This window comes from Salmo salar, chromosome 06 (genome assembly GCF_965601325.2).
Source record: "Salmo salar chromosome 06, fSalSal1, whole genome shotgun sequence".
NCBI classification, from domain to species: Eukaryota; Metazoa; Chordata; class Actinopteri; order Salmoniformes; family Salmonidae; genus Salmo; species Salmo salar.
This window is the reverse complement of record NC_138296.1, coordinates 22281729-22301308: the sequence shown is the minus strand read 5'-3', so window position 1 is coordinate 22301308 and position 19580 is coordinate 22281729. Positions and strand designations below refer to the sequence as shown.

The following is a 19580-nucleotide window of genomic DNA, read 5'->3' as shown; positions in this document are numbered from 1 at the left end:
TATATAGACATCTGTGGTGCACTGGGCCTTTACTAGTATTAGTGGACCTATATAGACATCTGTAACACTGGGCCTTTACTAGTATTAGTGGACCTATATAGACATCTGTAGTGCAGGCAAAACTATGTTTTGGTTAGTTGTTTAATTCATGTTTAATTAATAACAGTATCTTATGGGATTATAGATGGAATTGTAAGAGTTACTGCCTGTCATATTCTCTGCTATTGTCATTTTAATGGATTCCAGAATCAACAAAACCCTTTCCTCAAATATTTACATCAAAATGTGCAAAGTTATGGGCAAAGACACAAAGCATCCACATAAAAAAAGTTACCTTTTTTTCAACTAACATGTAAAACAGCCACTTGGTGTGCAGTATTAATTTACCATCCTTACAAACCACTTAATGTAAATGTACATTACTGTATTGTACATAGGCTGGTCATCTAGGTTTTTAACTGTAGACTTTCCATCACCATGAAGAAAAAGACATCAAGAGGTTTGTGATGATGTGATGTGTTGATGTTGCTCAGTTGGTAGAGCATGGTGCTTGCAATGCTAGGGTTGTGGATTCGATTCCCAAAGGGGACAAGTATGAAAATGTATGCACTCACTACTGAAAGTTGCTCTGTATAAGAGTGTCTACTAAAATGTGTAAGAAATGAATAGAACATTTCAGTTTTCACTTAGAAATAAGTTGCATTTGCAAAGTATTTCAAGAAAAATTATTCACCAAGGTAGTGCACTGGGCCTTTTACTAGTCCTGCGTTAGGGACCGATATAGACGTCTGTAACACTGGGCCTTTACTAGTCCTGTATTAGGGAACGATATAGACGTCTGTAATACTGGGCCTTTACTAGTCCTGCGTTAGGGAACGATATAGATGTCTGTAACACTGGACCTTTACTGGTCCTGTATTAGGGAACGATGTAACACTGGGCCTTTACTAGTCCTGTATTAGGGACCGATATAGACGTCTGTAACACTGGGCCTTTACTAGTCCTGCATTAGGGAACGATATAGACGTCTTCAGTGCCGGCGATTTCTTTTCTTCTGCATCCCAAACTACTTTCCGCAGCTATGATAATATAATATGTATTTATTAATCAATTATACATAAATATAAATAAAATAAAATACATATATATAGCCAGCCATTTGGACCTGTACCTATGATTTTGATCTATCACCAACCAAATTAGAAGTTGGATGTATGCAATTGTAATTAGAACATAGGATCATCATCAATAAGAATTGTAAATAATTACCAATTTCCACATCTCATCTCTGCTCTTGTTGCAGTCTCCATTGCCTGGAAGGTCAACCAGCACAACATGCTCCAGCAGGTCTTTGGAGTTTGGCACATTGATGGTAATACACTTCACAAGCGGCCAATACTGTCTTTTAAATGTATCACTCTGTGTGTCACTCCGTGTGTAACAAGTTATCTTTTCAGAGAGTTCTTCAGCCTGCAATTGTAATAAAGCATCATTACATGCAATGACGAAAAAAATAGGTGTTTTTCTTAAAATAACACATTGACAAAGATCAAAGAACCTAAAAGATTTGTAATCAGACCTGGTTGCCGACCTAAAATGTTTTTCTAACAAAAAACATTTCTCACCAAAGCACACAATCTTCACAGAAGTGAACTAGCATGACACTGTCACTTACTGTGTCACATAGAAATATTTTCTTGACTGATAAACGAAACTCTGGAATTTCTCTGAAGTGCTTCCTGTCCATTAGTTCTTCTAAGGTTGCCCCACATCCATCTTTTCCATACAAAGCTGATATCTTTTCATCATCGTCATCGTCATCGCATCCCCTTTCATGTTCTTCATCATTTCCATCCTCAAAAGATCTGTCACTGAAGATGGACCATAGCTCATCTTTCCATTCCTAATAAAAATGTAAAACCATAACAAATGTGTAATACATACTGTATCTCTGAGTGTTAAGAAACCACCTAGCCAGCCTACTTCTAACGCTACAGTAGCAATGCAATGTCTAGGGGTCCTAGGCCATATGGAATTGTTGTTAGATGTTCAAACCATAGGTAATTTAGCTATTTGATGTTGAATTTTAGGACACCTATAGGTATATACAGTTAAAGTTGGAAGTTTCCGTACACTTAGGTAGGAGTCATTAAAACTTGTTTTTCAACCACTCCACAAATTTCTTGTTAACAAACTATAGTTTTGGCAAGTCGGTTAGGACATCTACTTTGTGCATGACACAAGTAATTTTTCCAATAATTGTTTACAGACAGATTATTTCACTTATAATTCACTGTATCACAATTCCAGTGGGTCAGAAGTTTACATAGACTAAGTTGACTGTGCCATTAAACAGCTTGGAAAATTCCCAAAAATTATGTCATGGCTTTAGAAGCTTCTGATTGGCTAATTGACATAATTTCAGTCAATTGGAGGTGTACCTGTGGATGTATTTCAAGGCATACCTTCAAACTCAGTGCCTCTTTGCTTGACATCATGGGAAAATCAAAATAAATCTGCCAAGACTTCAGAAAAAAATTGTAGACCTCCACAAGTCTGGTTCGTCCTTGGGAACAATTTCCAAACGCCTGAAGGTACCACGTTCATCTATACAGACAATAGTACGCAAGTATAAGTACTATGGGACCACGCAGCTGTCGTACCGCTCAGGAAGGAGATGAACGTACTCTGGTGCGAAAAGTGCAAATCAATCCCAGAACAACAGCAAAGGACCTTGTCTAAGATGCTGGAGGAAACAGGTATAAAAGTATCTATCTCCACAGTAAAACAAGTCCTATATCGACATAACCTGAAAGTCCGCTCAGCTAGGAAGAAGCCAGTGCTCCAAAACCGGCATAAAAAAAGCCAGACTACAGTTTGCAGCTGCATATGGGGACAAAGATCATTCTTTTTGGAGAAATGTCCTCTTGTCTGATGAAACAAAAATAGAACTGTTTAGCCATAATGACCATCGTTATGTTTGTAGGAAAAAGGGGGAGGCTTGCAAACCGAAGAACTCCATCCCAACCGTGAAGCACAGGGGTGGCAGCATCATGTTGTGGGGGTGCTTTGCTGCAGGAGGGTCTGGTGCAGTTCGCAAAATAGATGGCATCATGAGGAAAGAAAATTGCGTGGTTATATTGAAACAACATCTCAAGACATCAGTCAGGAAGTTAAAGCTTGGTCGCAAATGGGACTTCCAAATGGACAATGACCTCAAGTATACTTCCAAAGTTGTGGCAAAATGGCTTAAGGACAACAAAGTCAAGGTATTGGAGTGGCCATCACAAAGCCCTGACCTCAATCCTATTGAAAATGTGTGGGCTGAACTGAAAAAGCGTGTGCGAGCAAGGAGGCCTACAAACCTGACTCAGTTACACCAGCTCTGTCAGGAGATATGGGCCAAAATTCATCCAACTTATTGTGGGAAGCTTGTGGAATGCTACCCAAAATGTTTGACCCAAGTTAAACAATTTAACAGCAATGCTACCAAATACTAATTGAGTGTATGCAAACTTCTGACCCACTGGGAATGTGATGAAAGAAATAAAAGCTGAAATAAATCATTCACTCTACTATTATTCTGACATTTCACATTTTTAAAACGTGTGGTGATCCTAACTGACCTAAGACAGGGATTTTTTACTAGGATAAAATGTCAGGAATTGTGAAAAACTGAGTTTAAATGTATTTGGCTAAGGTGTATGTAAACTTCCGACTTCAAATCTCTATATATAAGGAAAGTCAAAAGTTTTAGAAAACCTACTCATTCAAGGGTTTTTCTTTATTTTTACTATTTTCTACATTGTACAATAATAGTGAAGACATCAAAACTATGAAATAACACCAAAAAAGTGTTAAACAAATCTAAATATATTTTATATTTGAGATTCTTCAAATAGCCATCCTTTGCCTTGATGACAGCTTTGCACACTCTTGGTATTGTCTCAACCAGCTTAATCTGGAATGAGTTTCCAACAGACTTGAAGGAGTTCCCACATATGCTGTTGACTGCTTTTCCTTAACTCTGCGGTCTGACTCATCGCAAACCATCTCAATTTGGTTGAGGTCGGGGGATTGTGGAGGCCAGGTCATCTGATGCAGCACTCCGTCACTCTTCTTCTTGGTAAAATAGCCCTTACACTGCCTGGAGATGTGTTGGGTCATTGCCCTGTTGAAAAACAAATGATAGTCCCACTAAGCCCACACCAGATGGGATGGCATATCGTTGCAGAATGCTGTGGTAGCCATGCTGCTTAAGTATGCCTTGAATTCTAAATACATCACAGACAGTGTCACCAGCAACACCCCCCACACCATAACACCTCCTCCTCCATGCTTTACGGTGGGAAATAGACATGCGGAGATCATCCTTTCACCCACATCGCGTCTCACAAAGACCAAAAAAGTCAAATTTGGAATCCAGACCAAAGGACAAATTTCCACCGGTCTAATGTCCATTGCTTGTGTTTCTTGGCCCAAGCAAGTTATTATTGGTGTCCTTTTTTTGTGGTTTCTTTGCAGCAATTCAGCCATGAAGGCCTGATTCACAGTCTCCTCTGAACAGTTGATGTTGAGATGTGTCTGTTACTTGAACTCTATGAAGCATTTACTTGGGCTGCAATTTCTGAGGCTGGTAACTCTAATGAACGTATCCTCTGCAGCAGAGGTAACTCTGGGTCTTCCTCATGAGAGCCAGTTTCCTCATAGCGCTTGATGGTTTTTGCAACTGCACTTGAAGAATCTTTAAAAGTCCTTAAAAAAATCCGTATTGACTGACCTTCATGTCTTAAAGTAATGATGGACTGTCGTTTCTCTTTGCTTATTTGAGCTGTTCTTGCCATAATATGGACTTAGCCTCTTTACCAAATGGGGCTATCTTCTGTATACCTCCCTATAACTTGTCACAACACAACTGATTGGCTCAAACGCATAGGGTCTAGTTTCCTGAATTTCCTCCTGACTGACGTGCCCAAAGTAAACTGCCTGTTACTCAGGCCCAGAAGCCAGGATATGCATATAATTGGTAGCATTGGATAGAAAACACTTTGAAGTTTCTAAAAATGTTAAAATAATGTCTGAGACTATAACAGAATTTATATATATTTTTAAGGTCCTAGGCTCTTATAATGGAAACCTATTGTTCCAATGTAAATCCGTCTCCCAGATTGCAATTCCTATGGCTTTCAGTAGATGTCAAGAGTCATTATTCAAGGTTTCAGGCTTGTTTCTTCAAAAACGAGCAAGAAGTTTGAGTTTTTGTGAAGAGACCACCGGTACAATATCAGTCTTTCAGCGCGCGAGGAGGAGGGTGCGTGCTACTAATTTTACTTCCTATTGAACATACTACTTTCCGTATGAAATATTATAGTTTATTTACATTTTAGAGTACCTGAAGATTAGTGGTAGCTTTTTGGATTCCTTTGTCTGCATGTTGAACGAGTGGATTACTGAAATCGATGGCACCAACTAAACTGACTTTTTTGGGTATAAAGAAGGATTTTATCTAACAAATGACCATTCATGTTGTAGCTGGGACCCTTGGGATTGCAAACAGAGGAAGATCTTCAAAAGTATGTGATTTATTTGTGATTTTGTGAAGCCTGTGCTGGTTAAAAAATATGTTGATGTGGGGCGCCATCCTCAGACAATCGCATGCCATGCTTTCGTTGTAAAGTCTACTGTAAATCGAACAACGCAGTTAGATTCATAGGAATCTAAGCTTTTAAATGATATAAGATACTTGTATGTTCATGAATGTTTAATATTACGATTATTTATTTGAATTGAGCGCCCTCCAATTTCACAGGATGTTGTCGACAGGTGTCCCGCTAGCGGGACGCCTATCCCTAAGAAGTTTTTTTAAGAAGGTAAGAAATTCCACATGATTCACTTTTAAGATGGCACACCTGTTAATTGAAATGCATTTCAGCTGACTACCTCATGAAGCTGGTTGAGAGAATGTGAAGAGTGTGCAAAGCTGTCATCAAGGCAAAGGGTAGCTACTTTGTAGAATCTCAAATATATTTAGATTTGTTTAATTACTACATGACTCCATATGTGTTATTTCATAGTTTGGATGTCTTCACTATTATTCTACAATGTAGAAAATACAAACAATAAAGAAAAATCCTTGAATGAATAGGTGTTCTAAAACTTTTATGTGTATATATATATATATATATATATATATATATATATATATATATATATATATATATATATATATATATATATATATATATATATATATATTTGCCACAAAACTTACTTCCATACATTTTTGAAACTGGTACCGGGTTACCTTCAGACAAGTCTTGTAAAGCTTGTGGGTGTCGCTATATATGTCGTATGTGTTCATAATAGTCTCAGCTTTCGATGGTGGGTTCATATTAATTTGTAGCTTAAACCATTTAGACTCTACAGACAGAAGTTGGCACATTTGCTGTACTGACTTCAGATGACTTCAGATGAGTCCCGTGAATCTTGTGGTGGTCATAGAGCAAACCAGAAACCCCCCCCGAGATTTTAGCATAAACGCTACAAGTCTTATTTTCGGAATGTCTTCTGGTCTGAAAAACATTGCTGTAGCTCTGCCACCTTCCACCAAAGATGCGGAAGGCCGACATCGGCGGATGCGGTGGATTGAGACGCAGCCCATGCACAAAACCAGATATCTTTAGCTTAAACAGGCAGATGTTGATGGGGCTTTTAATATGCTAATTGACTCATGGGCATGCCAATCTACGAGCCTGGCACAGCACCTGGACCCGGTTGCTTCTGCCCTGGGGGGGGGGGGGGCCGGCCTGCACCCCGCGCCCGGACCCTCGAGCCCCGCTGTCCGCCCCCCGCAACCCCCCGCTGGAAGGAACCGCTCGGCCGCACTCCCCGGTGCTTGCGTTGGCCAGTGGCTGCACTGTGTTGCCCTTCCCGAATTTAAGACATCTTCATGACTGTATGGCAGAGCAAACCATCGGGTATGCCCTTAAATATTTTGATGTGCAACCTGGAATAAGAATTTAAGAGGACCAATGCTTCTACAAGGAACCCCCTCCCCACAAATATGTGCCGTGATGTGCAATGATGTTAGGGTACATTGTATTGTTGTTTCTTATATTGTTGCTTCTTTTAATGCAAGGTATATATTGGGTCAATGACAGACCTCGATTCAGATCTTAGTTTTAGTTACCTTGATATTTTTCAAAGAAGACTTTCATTAATTGTACTATTCCTCATGACACCACTTTAAAAACACTGTGAGATTAGGATATAAACAGATGAAACAGATGCTATTACCTCCTCTGTCATGAACTCAATCTCTGCGATGTACTTCGAGTCTGTCATATTGGCCTCCACCTGAATCATGACCGAGGTGCATGCCCCTTGGTTTCCAGAGGGCAGCAATTTTGGCTCACCCAAGATGGTGTTAATCAAGAAGCTCTTACCAGCTCCAGTCTTCCCAAAAACACCCACTATCTCTTTTCTGTCTTTCTCCAGCTTTTGCATTTTACCTCTGTTAGAAATGAAAAACGAAAACAATTAAAGCAATTTCGTGGCCTGTATGCGTTTCTCTCCATGTGTTTTCTCACCACATTTAAAAATGCATACCTGAGGAAGTCAATGAATTTTGTAGAAGGCAGATCATCAAGTTTACTTTTGACACGTTGCATGATCTTCTTCACCTCTGTCTTGGTTTCAGTTTCTGTCAGAGTTAAACACAGGTCACCAACCAGCTATAACCTTGTTGTGTCAACATGTTTATAAAGGTGGAAAACGTGTTACAGGGAAATAATGAGAGGAATGCACAGTGGCATTCAGATCTGCTATATCATAAACTGAGATAAAATGTTGCTGTGTGCTGATGTTTTTATATTATGTGTTGAGTTAAAGGAGTACTCCACTCAAATAACTATATATGTACTACTGTTAGAGGGATGGCTACAAGAGCAGAGCACTGGACTCTATAACACCACTTTTGAGTTCTGAAAACATCTGAAATTTTACAGTCAACTGGAATTGTAGCTTCCCTAACTGTGCAAAGTGTAAACAGTGAACAGTGAACTGTCAGTCATGTACATTTGTAGGATTCTCAATTAGTAATGTCAATAACAAATTATCTTAAATGGTTTCGATATTATCTTTAAAAAGTTTGTAGCCCTTTACACTTGTACCATGTGTTGAGTTAAAGGAGTACCCCACTGGGTTGAAAATGTCAGATTTGGACACTGATAAGTGCCTAAGTTGTATATCAGTGGCTGTACAGTAACATGCTATACATGACATCAGAGCTCAGGGTTTCCACTTCAAGGCTCTGTAAGGGTTTTGACTGACAGCCATTCTGAACTTGAGCACCAAGCGGGGCAACAAGTTGCCCCCATCCCTCCCGCTAATTGGGCAACTTTTACCAAAATAAATGTTTGAGTAAGAGAAATGTTGAAAATTAAGAGGACATGTTTTTTGAAAGATGAGATGTTGAGGATGATAATATATGCCGCTTTGATGTCATACAAGCAAGCCAAACACCATCAAGTCTAAATAAATGTCACTCGAAAACAGCTTAAAGAAATGCAAATGCAGCTACTGTTGTTATTCTTTTTGACGTTTGACGTGACTGTATGTTAGCAGTAGTCATACAACGGGTTGTTCTAATCCTGATTGGTTAAAAGCGCATTCCAGCCGACTCCGTCTCGGGCCTAACAACACCCGTAAACTTAACTAGGCAAGTCAGTTAAGAACAAATTCTAATTTACAATGACAGCCTACCCAGGACAACACTGGGCCAATTGTGCACCGCCCTATGGTACTCCCAAATATGGCCGAATGTGATGCAGCCTGGATTTGAACCAGGGACTACAGGGACACTTCTTACACTGAGATTCAGTGCCTTAGACCGCAGCACCACTCGGGAGCCCAACATATCCTCCAAACACCGGCTTCTCTGGCATTATCACTTAAGGAGACACCAGTTAGTCCTCTCACTGAAACCCTTTTAATGTTTTTTGTCTTATGTTGCACCTACCCCAGATTATTCTTATCATGTTACTAAATTTATCTAGATTGTATTTAATATTTCATTATCAACAAATGCAGCAAATAGTAAAGTAAATGTAAAATGCACATAATATCAATCAGTGTAATTTTTGGATTCAGGTGTACTGTGATGTTATCACCTTTAGTCTAATACTTTTCCCATAATCTCCAAACTGTTCCCTTTTAATTGCTACTATGGTTACGCATATGCTTTCCATATTTCTTCTGGAAGTACATTTAAATGAAGCCCTATCCATATAGGTCAATTCCCACAACTGTAAAGGGTTAAAATGATTGTGGTCCATATAAACAACATCCACATACCAAACGGTTCAATTATTCCGACAGTGGCACCACGTTGACGTTTCTTTGTTTTTTTGTTTGCATAGATCTCATCAGATTTCCCTTTGCCTGGAAACATTTGGAAACATCTTTTATTAATTAATACACAAATCATCCAGCAGCAGTAACAGATCTTCCAATCTCGTTATAGCCAATACTGTTAAGCAAATGAGTTGCATCAGTTGGTGAAAAAGCATTTCAGATTGTCTACTTACTGCATGCTTATGATAAACGGTACAAAGGGGTACTTGCAACTCAAGAGTAAAGTACATCATAATTCAATAATATGACTTATGATTTACTAAGTGATATATATATATATATATATATATATATATATATATATATATATATATATATATATATATATATATATATATATATATATACACTGCGTGCACAATTATTAGGCAAGTGAGTATTCTGATCTAATCATTATTTCTATTCACATTTTCGAACTCCAAACCATATAAACTTGAATGCTTATTGGATTTAATCATTTTCAGGTGATATGTATTTGTGTAATGAGGGAGGGTGTGGCGAAAGTGAATAACACCTTATATCAAGGTGTGCATAATTATTAGGCAGCCTCATTACCTCAGGTAAAAAGGGCCAAAAAAGAGATTTAACTGACACTGAAAAGCCAAAAATGTAAAATGCCTTTCAGACGGATGCGACACTCTTTAAATAGCTAAACTATTGAGGCGTGACCACCGGACAATCAAACGTTTTGTTGCGAATAGTCAACTGAGGCGCAAAAAACGCATGGGGAAGAAAAGGCGCAAATTAACTGCAAAAGACTTGAGAAGAATTAAACGTCAAACTACCAGGAACCCATTATCCTCCAGTGCCACCGTATTCCATAACTGCAACCTACCTGGATTGTTCAAACGTACAAGGTGTCAAGTGCTCAGAGACATGGCCAAGGTCAAGAAGACTGAAACAAGACCACCACTGAATAAGATTCACAAGTTGAAGCATCAAGATTGGGCAAAGAAATACCTGAAGACAGATTTTTCAAAGGTTTTATGGACAGATGAAATGAAAGTGACTCTTGATGGACCAAATGGATGGGCCCGTGGCTGGATCAGTAATGGACACAGGGCACCACTTTGAGTCAGGTGCCAGCAAGGTGAAGGAGGGGTACTGGTATGGGCTGCTATCATTGAGGATGAGGTAGTTGGACATTTTCGGGTTGAAGATGGACTGAAACTCAACTCCCAAACCTACTGCCAGTTTCTGGAAGATTCTTTCGTCAAACAGTGGTACAGGAAGAAGTCCTCAGCATTCTAGAAAGCCATGATCTTTATGCAGGACAATGCTCCATCACATGCATCCAAGTACTCCACTGCTTGGCTAGCCAGCAAGGGCCTCAAAGATGCCTGAATAACGACCTGGCCCCCTTCCTCACCTGACTTCAATCCTATTGAGAACTTGTGGGCCCTTCTCAAACGTGAGATTTACAGTGAGGGAAGACAATAGACCGCTTTGAACAGCATTTGGGAGGCTGTGGTTGCTGCTTCAGCGAAAATTGATCGTGAACAGATCAAGAAACTGACAGACTCCATGGATGGAAGGCTCATGGCAGTTATTGAAAATAAGGGTGGCTACAGTGGGGGAAAAACGTATTTGACCCCCTGCTGATTTTGTACGTTTGCCCACTTACAAAGAAATGATCAGTCTATAATGGTAATAGTAGGTTTATTTGAACAGTGAGAGACAGAATAACAACAACAAAAATCCAGAAAAACGCATGTCAGAAATGTTATAAAATGATTTGCATTTTAATGAGGGAAATAAGTATTTGACCCCTCTGCAAAACATGACTTAGTACTTGGTGGCAAAACCCTTGTTGGCAATCACAGAGGTCAGACGTTTCTTGTAGTTGGCCACCAGGTTTGCACACATCTCAGGAGGGATTTTGTCCCACTCCTCTTTGCAGATCTTCTCCAAGTCATTAAGTTTTCGAGGCTGACGTTTGGCAACTCGAACCTTCAGCTCCCTCCACAGATTTTCTATGGGATTAAGGTCTGGAGACTGGCTCGGCCACTACAGGACCTTAATGTGCTTCTTCTTGAGCCACCCCTTTGTTGCCTTGGCCGTGTGTTTTGGGTCATTGTCAGGCTGGAATACCCATCCACGACCCATTTTCAATGCCCTGGCTGAGGGAAGGAGGTTCTCACCCAAGATTTGACAGTACATGGCCCCATCCATTGTCCCTTTGATGCGGTGAAGTTGTCCTGTCCCCTTAGCAGAAAAACACCCCCAAAGCATAATGTTTCCACCTCCATGTTTGACGGTGGAGATGGTGTTCTTGGGGTCATAGGCAGCATTCCTCCTCCTCCAAATACGGCAAGTTGAGTTGATGTCAAAGAGCTCCATTTTGGTCTCATCTGACCACAACACTTTCACCAGTTGTCCTCTGAGTCATTCAGATGTTCATTGGCAAACTTCAGACGGGAATGTATATGTATTCTTGAGCAGGGGGACCTTGTGGGCACTGCAGGATTTCAGTCCTTCACAGCGTAGTGTGTTACCAATTATTTTCTTGGTGACTATGGTCCCAGCTGCCTTGAGATCATTGACAAGATCCTCACGTGTAGTTCTGGGCTGATTCCTTACCGTTCTCATGATCATTGCAACTCCACGAGGTGAGATCTTGCATGGAGCCCCAGGCCGAGGGAGATTGACAGTTCTTTTGTGTTTCTTCCATTTGCAAATCATCGCACCAAATGTTGTCACCTTCTCACCAAGCTGCTTGGCGATGGTCTTGTAGCCCATTCCAGCCTTGTGTAGGTCTACAATCTTGTCCCTGACATCCTTGGAGAGCTCTTTGGTCTTGGCCATGGTGGAGAGTTTGGAATCTGATTGATTGATTGCTTCTGTGGACAGGTGTCTTTTTTACAGGTAACAAGCTGCAGTTAGGAGCACTCCCTTTAAGAGTATGCTCCTAATCTCAGCTCGTTACCTGTATAAAAGACACCTGGGAGCCAGAAATCTTTCTGATTGAGAGGGGGTCAAATACGTATTTCCTTCATTAAAATGCAAATCAATTTATAACATTTTTGACATACATTTTTCTGGATATTTTTGTTGTTATTCTGTCTCTCACTGTTCAAATAAACCTACCATTAAAATTATAGACTGATCCTTTCTTTGTCAGTGGGAAAATGTACAAAATCAGCAGGGGATCAAAACTTTTTCCCCCCACTGTATATTGGTCACTGAATATTTTTGAAAGGCCAAACATTTTATGTAATTGTCATTTTGTGTTACTTATCTGTTACACTTACTCTAAAAATTGCGAATCAACAAGTGAGTTGAGAGAAATTATTTTTGTAATTTAGTTGCCTATTAATTCTGCACACTAATAGTTGCCTAATAATTCTGCACACTAAAATATTTCCCTGAGAAAGACAAAACTCACTTTTCCTTTGTTAAACATTCAGGTTTGAGCTTCAATAACATTCTGGATTGACTGAGAGCATTGTGTTTGTTCAACAATAAAATTAATCCCGAGGAATACAATTTGCCTAACAATTGTGCACGCAGTGTATATAGTATCACTTCAGATGTTTTGCATTGTCATCTTGTAAAAGTAGTATTTTTGTGTTGTTTTTCTGTACTTGTAAATCTGAAACATCTATGCTTTTTACCTGGGATATTCACTTGAAGAGGGAGTATCTTACTGGTTGAGGGTTTACTCTGAAGAAACACATAGATGATCAACAGGTTATTAAAGGACTCATTCCACAAAACTGATCACAATTGCTTTAGTTTGAGACCCATTTTCTTGAATAATTTTGGTCTCTTCCTGAATGTTGTTTTCACAGATAACCTTTAACTGATGTTGTTTATAGATTAGATTACAATAGATGTTTGCTATGTTGTATAGTGTTGCGAGGTAGCCTAGCGGTTTTAAAGAGTGTTGGGCCAGTAACCAAAAGGTTGCTGGTTTGAATCCCCAAGCCGACTAGCTGAAATAGCACTTGTCCTTGAGCGAGGACTGTAACCCTAATTGCTCATGTAAGTTGTTCTGCATAAGAGTGTCTGCCAAATGACTGAAATGTAAAGCGCTTGATAAATGCATTTGATTGTTATTATCTTAGTCCCTCTGGAGTGCACTGATATCCTAAGCTTAATGTATGATAGTCCATCTCTGTTAAATGGCATGAAACGTCCCAAGAAGTGATGTCTTGGAATCACCACGGAGCACTGACTTAGTGACCACATATAAATGAGATCTAGATTTTACCCACCTGGTCGTACACTGTTTCTCCCACTTCAGAGGTGTTCTTTGTGGGCACACTTCCTCCAAGTGTACCTAAGAGTTTATCCAATGACCTGGCGGCAGAGTCACAACAATTGTCATTTTGTCCACGCCAACGGGGCAATATACAGTATGTAGTCAGTGATGAATAAAGGAAAGATGTGTTTCTTACCTTTTAGTCTCTGAGCGTTTAGGAGGTTGATTTCTGAGGGGTTTAATTATGTTTTTTTGACGAGACTCTTGATTGACCATCTCACCAGTAATCTGGAGACAGAAACCGTGTTGAGTTATAGAGTGACAGATATAAAGGTCTGTATACTGATCTAAAAAAATAAATATACATTTGGTTTTGTTAATTATTGTACTTTAGGGCTGAGGTTTCATGTAAATGGTTATAGAGGAGGGTAAAGATGGTACATTTCCTGAGGAACTCTTGGAGGCCTTAATGGAGGCTGATAAAGACGTGGCCTCTTGAATGTTCATATCATCATTGTGTTGCTGCCGTTTCTGCAGTTAAAACACATTAGATGACGCTCAGTTAGGGTGACCACAATCCGGGACAGTCCCGCATCATGGCCGGCATTTTATTTTTTAAATTACAACACCACTAATTTACATCAAAGCTCGATTTGTTACGTATTTCAGTCAGGCATTCCAACCTGCAATGCAGGACATTTAAAACGTGTAATGCATTTGAGGTTTAAAAAGGCTTCTGAAGTTTGTAATTTCCACTGTGAAATTTCACATTTGATTTTCCCTTTCGAAAATGTAACCCCAACAAAAATGGCCATTAATTATAAATCACATAATAATTCACATTTCTTGTTGCGACAGGATTATTTTCCTGCTGTTGCAACTTGACGCAAATTAAGATCCTACATGTGTAACACAAAATGTAACACAAAATGTCCTGTGATATGCTACGACATTTGTAAGCTGAAAAATATATGCCAGTACAGTGGACATGTTGGAGTACAATGTCACAGCTGAGAACTAAATGAAAACTGTTTATTCTGCACTACTGATGCAGTACTGTAAATTGTAAAGTACCTTCAGAAATTTGTTGTGTTTTTTTCTAAATCTACACCTTGGTCCTGCTTTTGGGATCAACTTCATGAGATCAGTCTCCTCAAGGGAGAGGAAACCTTCTTCATCAATTTCTTCATCTGAAAATCAGGAAACATACATTTTAGGCATATTAATATCAGACAATAAGAATGACTGTATCAAATAGACATACATGTTTACAATTGAGGTGATATCTTTACTTTCATTTATAATAATACAATGTACAATACATAATTTTAATAAAATCAGTTAATCAATAATTGTATTATTACACAATGTATTATGCAATGTATTATAATACATCACAAATATATTCACCTTCAAACCTCTGAATTAAGTCACTGTGGTTCCACTCAGTTAATTTTTCTCTGACAAAATCAAATGATGCCATGAGACGTCACTATGAAAGGAGAGAAAAATAGTACAGTTTACATATTTGTGGTAGGCGATATAACATTAACTTTATTCCTATAGGTGCAAGTGCAACTATAAAGAAAACCATTCTGATTTATTAAAACAACAAAAGCACATGCCATTCAGTATTTAAGCTTCATTTTCAAGAGAAAATCAAGTGCTCATGTTCTTGTGAATCCCAACCATTTTGTTATTGTAGGATGTTCGCAATAATTTTTCACATCAAATTTCAAAGAGTAGTAAGACACACAGAGACATTTATTCTCACATGAGTAACCTGTTTATCTGAATGCAAATTTATCAGTGTTTTTACACCAATAGATTTGCAATCTAGACTTGCATTCTAATCTTGCATTCTACTTTTTATTTTCTTAAAAAAAGAATCATGATTCTACTACTTATCTTCTCATATTATTGAACATGCAGGATTATTTGACATGACATCACATCACATGAAGGATAATATGTCTTATACTGTTAGAATATGAGAGAGAGAGAGAGAGAGAGAGAGAGAGAGAGACATTAGATCTTAACTTGATCAGTCTTGTTGCAGATTATTTTCCTGATGCACCATGTATAAAACTCCCTCCACGGAGTTGCCGAGTGTCTGTGGTCTTTCACTCCTCCCTTGTACTTGATTGATGAATTAAGGTCACTGATTAGTCAGGAACTCCCCTCACCTGGTTATCTAGGTCTTAATTGAAAGGAAAACCAGCAGACACTAGGCCCTCCATGGAATGTTTCACCCCTGCCCTAACCCTTTTCCTAACCTTAACCTACTCCTCCTAACCTGCTAAGAAAATTATATTTTTTACAAAAGCAGATTTACACTGCATCCTCCATCTCTTCCAAACCGTTTCTTTCAAGGGCATTTTCTTTTCTTCGCCAAATAAAAATAAAATCCTGGCCCATTCATTTGTAAAATTCTGAACTTCCCCTTTAAGAAAACAATAAAAGAAGATTGGATGATCCTCTAAATCAGCAATCGATATATGGATGTGTATGGACAATGTTTTTTCATACTCCTTGCTCAGACATTCAACAGTAGGCTATGTGTCACAGGTCTCAGAAAAATGACATTTAGTTGTACATTTTTTTTGTAAGGGGGACCTGGCAAGAGGTCAGCAGGAAGTAGTCAGTGTGTTGTTTCAATTATGAGGCCTCTTTTTGTAGTGTGATGATTGGACAGTTTTGTGCGGTCATATTGTAATACTGCGGTGATTAGTCAAATTTGCAAGCCTTCGCATAATACGTTTTACAGTTTAGAAATGAAAGCAATTTATGTATCTATTCCGTCTATTTGAAGAAGTCATAAGTATTTGGGCAAATTCACTGTTATGAAACCAATTAACTAGCAGGCTAACATTGTTGCTCTCGCTAAGTCTAGGGGTATTGGGCCAACCTACAGAGGGCACAATACATCACATATCTCTGCCCAGAAGGTCTCAACTAGAGACACACAAGAAACACCTCCCTCACTCGGGAGAATCATTTCCTGGAAACCACTATCTATGTGTTCTCAGAAAAAAATGTTTTCCACTGTTCAGAGAAATGAGTCATTGAAGTTGTAAAGTTTGTGTCCTATCCTAAATGCTGATATTACCAGGTTCTGACCACTAGATGGCTCTGTTTCTGCATAGTAGGGGCTTTTATTTCTTTAAGAATCCCCCCTTGATGTTAAAGGGATAGTTCAACAAAATTACAAATGTACATATTGGTTTCCTTACCCTGAAAGCAGTTTATGGAAAAGGTATGGCAGCAACCCATGCTTTGGTTTTGCTTACCTGGCCAATGTTTCAAATGCTATGTTTTTAGTATTTGTGTCACAAATCCAATACAATTCAATGGTACCTATATTAGCATTTTCGCTAATATATCAATCAATTATTTGATACTATAGGTACCATTGAATGCCACAAAAGCTACCAAGCTAACATATGAAATTGTTTTAAGGGGAACTTATTTTTGTTGATTCCTCACCCTGAAAGTATGGGCCTGGAAAAAACATTAATTTAGCAATTGTGCAATTAAAAAAATGTAATCTCCAAATCACCTGAAATCCACTGAAATCAAATGATATCAACTTAATATTTGGTTTGACGTTACTTAAAGGTGATTTGGCCATTAGAAATATATATATATTGTATGTTTCACCAACGCACCAGAGCAGTGGAGATGTATTTCTATAGTAGAACAGCTTTGTAATATCTGTAAAACATTCATGACTTTTCCATATCTCATTTGCAATAACTTTAGCATTGAATTATCACTTAACAAGATATTAATCAATTTTATCCAAGTTAAACCCTAATTCAAGCTAACCTAATTCTTGCCGCCACTTTGAAACAAAAAAATATGTTTATAGTCACATTACATAAAGTGTGCGTTCGTAAATTCACAATGGCCATCTACTGGTTTGAGTGCCAGAGCGCAGAGTAATTGAAGAATTTACGAACGCCCTAAACGTCGTTGTTATGACAGGTATAGGTAAACATCTGCTATAAAACTGATTAAAATGTTTGCCAGTAACACAGTTACAGTCATGAACCCTCTTGATAACATGAAAACACCCTAGCAGCTCTACAAGGGTGCGTAAAATGTTCAGTGCGGTGTTCTCTTATTTGTGTCTATAAGTACTTACTCCAACACTCAGAGAGCAAAATGCTCTGAATTTACAAACAGACAATCTGACATCGCTTTAAATTTACAAACGTCCAGAGCGCACTCCGACACTCTAGAGTGAATTTACGAATGCGCCCAAAGTTGCAAATCTCTTACATTACTTAATTTTGCTTATCTAATTTGCAGGAATTTTTGCATTTAATTATCACCTTATAAGATGTGAATCAAAATCTGAATCAATTTAGCCCAAGCTTAACCCTATTCAAAGATCATTTAATTCAAGTTGCTACTTATATAAAACAAAATTATATTTTTATACACACATTACATAAAGTTGCATATCTCTTCAAAATGACTGATTTGTTTCCTTACTGAAAGCAGTCCTGAGTTATTTCAGGCATTTCTAAGCAAATTCTTTCAAAAACCTTTTGCATGAGGAAATTTAAATTATTACATGTCTTTCCTTTAAATGAGGCCACACTGATCAACTGAGAATTGACAGTGAAATGTGTGAAATGTTTAAACAAAAATATGCTGATACTTACCACATAAAGGCAATTTTCAGCAAATATATATTCTGTGCTACTGACACGGCTCTCTACAGCAAGAAAACACGCTGAACAACAAGAGTATGTGGTGTTGAAAGGAGTACAGCAGTATGGGTATACTATAGGTGTGGCTGTTCTTTGTCATGTTGTGACGCAGATTAACGTTCATTGGCATGAGTTGTGCCCTGGAGGCATAACTGAGGGGTTTCTGCTAGAAGGGCCAACTGCAAAGTCAAAATTGGCAATAATTGTAAAAATTCATGAAAACGAAAATGAGCTTTTTGGTCTTAATTTAAGGTTATGGTTAAGTACTAGGGTTAGCAGTGTGGTTAAAGGTAGGGTTAGGTTAGGTATCAAATCAGATTTTATGACTTTGTGGCTGTGTCAGATAGTGACCACTCTGCAGAGCTGCCTTCAGTACATGAGTCATCTCAATAAATGCCAAGCTGCTGTTGTGACTGGTTTTCATATTCATTTGCATGCAAAATTATGCGAGGTACGAAAAACACCTCAGTGTGGTAGCCATTCTTAACCCTTAATTTCCCCTCTATAAAATAGAATGACCTTGCTCAGTATACTACAGCGATTGTGCAAAAGTGTTTAAAACAAATTAAACTCATAACAAATCCTTTCACACAATAACTTTTGCTTCATTCAACTAAGTAATGCTTTGGCTGTAACATGTTCATGAATTTTTATTGTTTTTATCTTTCAAGCTAATGGTTTTAGTGGTATAATTAATCTTTCTTTTACTGATAATTGAATAAAATAGCTTTCTGGCTTGCATCTTTTATTGGGTGTTGTTAAATCTAAGAATGTTGCCAAAATTGCTAGTTATTTTGCAGTTTTCTATTTGCATAGCAAAATAGATGACAGTAGACAAAAAGTACAAATATATATTTGCTATTCTACATCCATGATCATATGTAATTAGTGTATCTATTCTAAATACATGACCATGTGTAATTAGTGTATCTATTCTAAATACATGAGCATATGTAATTAGTGTATCTATTCTACATCCATGATCATATGTAATTAGTGTATCTATTCTAAATACATGATCATATGTAATTAGTGTATCTATTCTAAATACATAATCATATGTAATTAGTGTATCTATTCTACATCCATGATCATATGTAATTAGTGTATCTATTCTAAATACATGATCATATGTAATTAGTGTATCTATTCTAAATACATGATCATATGTAATTAGTGTATCTATTTATTCTAAATACATGATCATATGTAATTAGTGTATCTATTCTAAATACATGATC

General features: G+C 38.1%; 1 protein-coding gene across 1 annotated transcript; it reads right to left on the bottom strand.

Annotated features, from left to right (window-relative positions):
• Positions 1–1245: 1245 nt before the first annotated feature.
• LOC123743397 (uncharacterized) lies at positions 1246–18391 on the bottom strand. The gene is made up of 12 exons (XM_045719893.2): positions 18292–18391; positions 15029–15110; positions 14693–14808; positions 14060–14149; positions 13815–13906; positions 13632–13716; positions 13029–13077; positions 9355–9441; positions 7609–7702; positions 7297–7513; positions 1676–1903; positions 1246–1470 (listed from the first exon to the last, which is right to left on the bottom strand). The coding sequence occupies exons 2-12, from the start codon at positions 15099–15101 to the stop codon at positions 1246–1248; spliced, it is 1356 nt and encodes a 451-aa protein (XP_045575849.2). The 5' UTR covers positions 15102–15110; positions 18292–18391.
• Positions 18392–19580: the final 1189 nt, after the last annotated feature.

Bases quoted from the DNA above. Each gene is read 5' to 3' on its own strand.
- LOC123743397 (XM_045719893.2), bottom strand. From the start codon at position 15,101: ATGGCATCATTTGATTTTGTCAGAGAAAAATTAACTGAGTGGAACCAC. The intron at 9,442-13,028 runs GTAAAAAGCATA...AAATGTTTCCAG, and splicing joins TCTTCAAGTGAATATCCCAG to GCAAAGGGAAATCTGATGAG. The intron at 1,471-1,675 runs GTAAGTGACAGT...TTACAATTGCAG, and splicing joins AAATATTTCTATGTGACACA to GCTGAAGAACTCTCTGAAAA.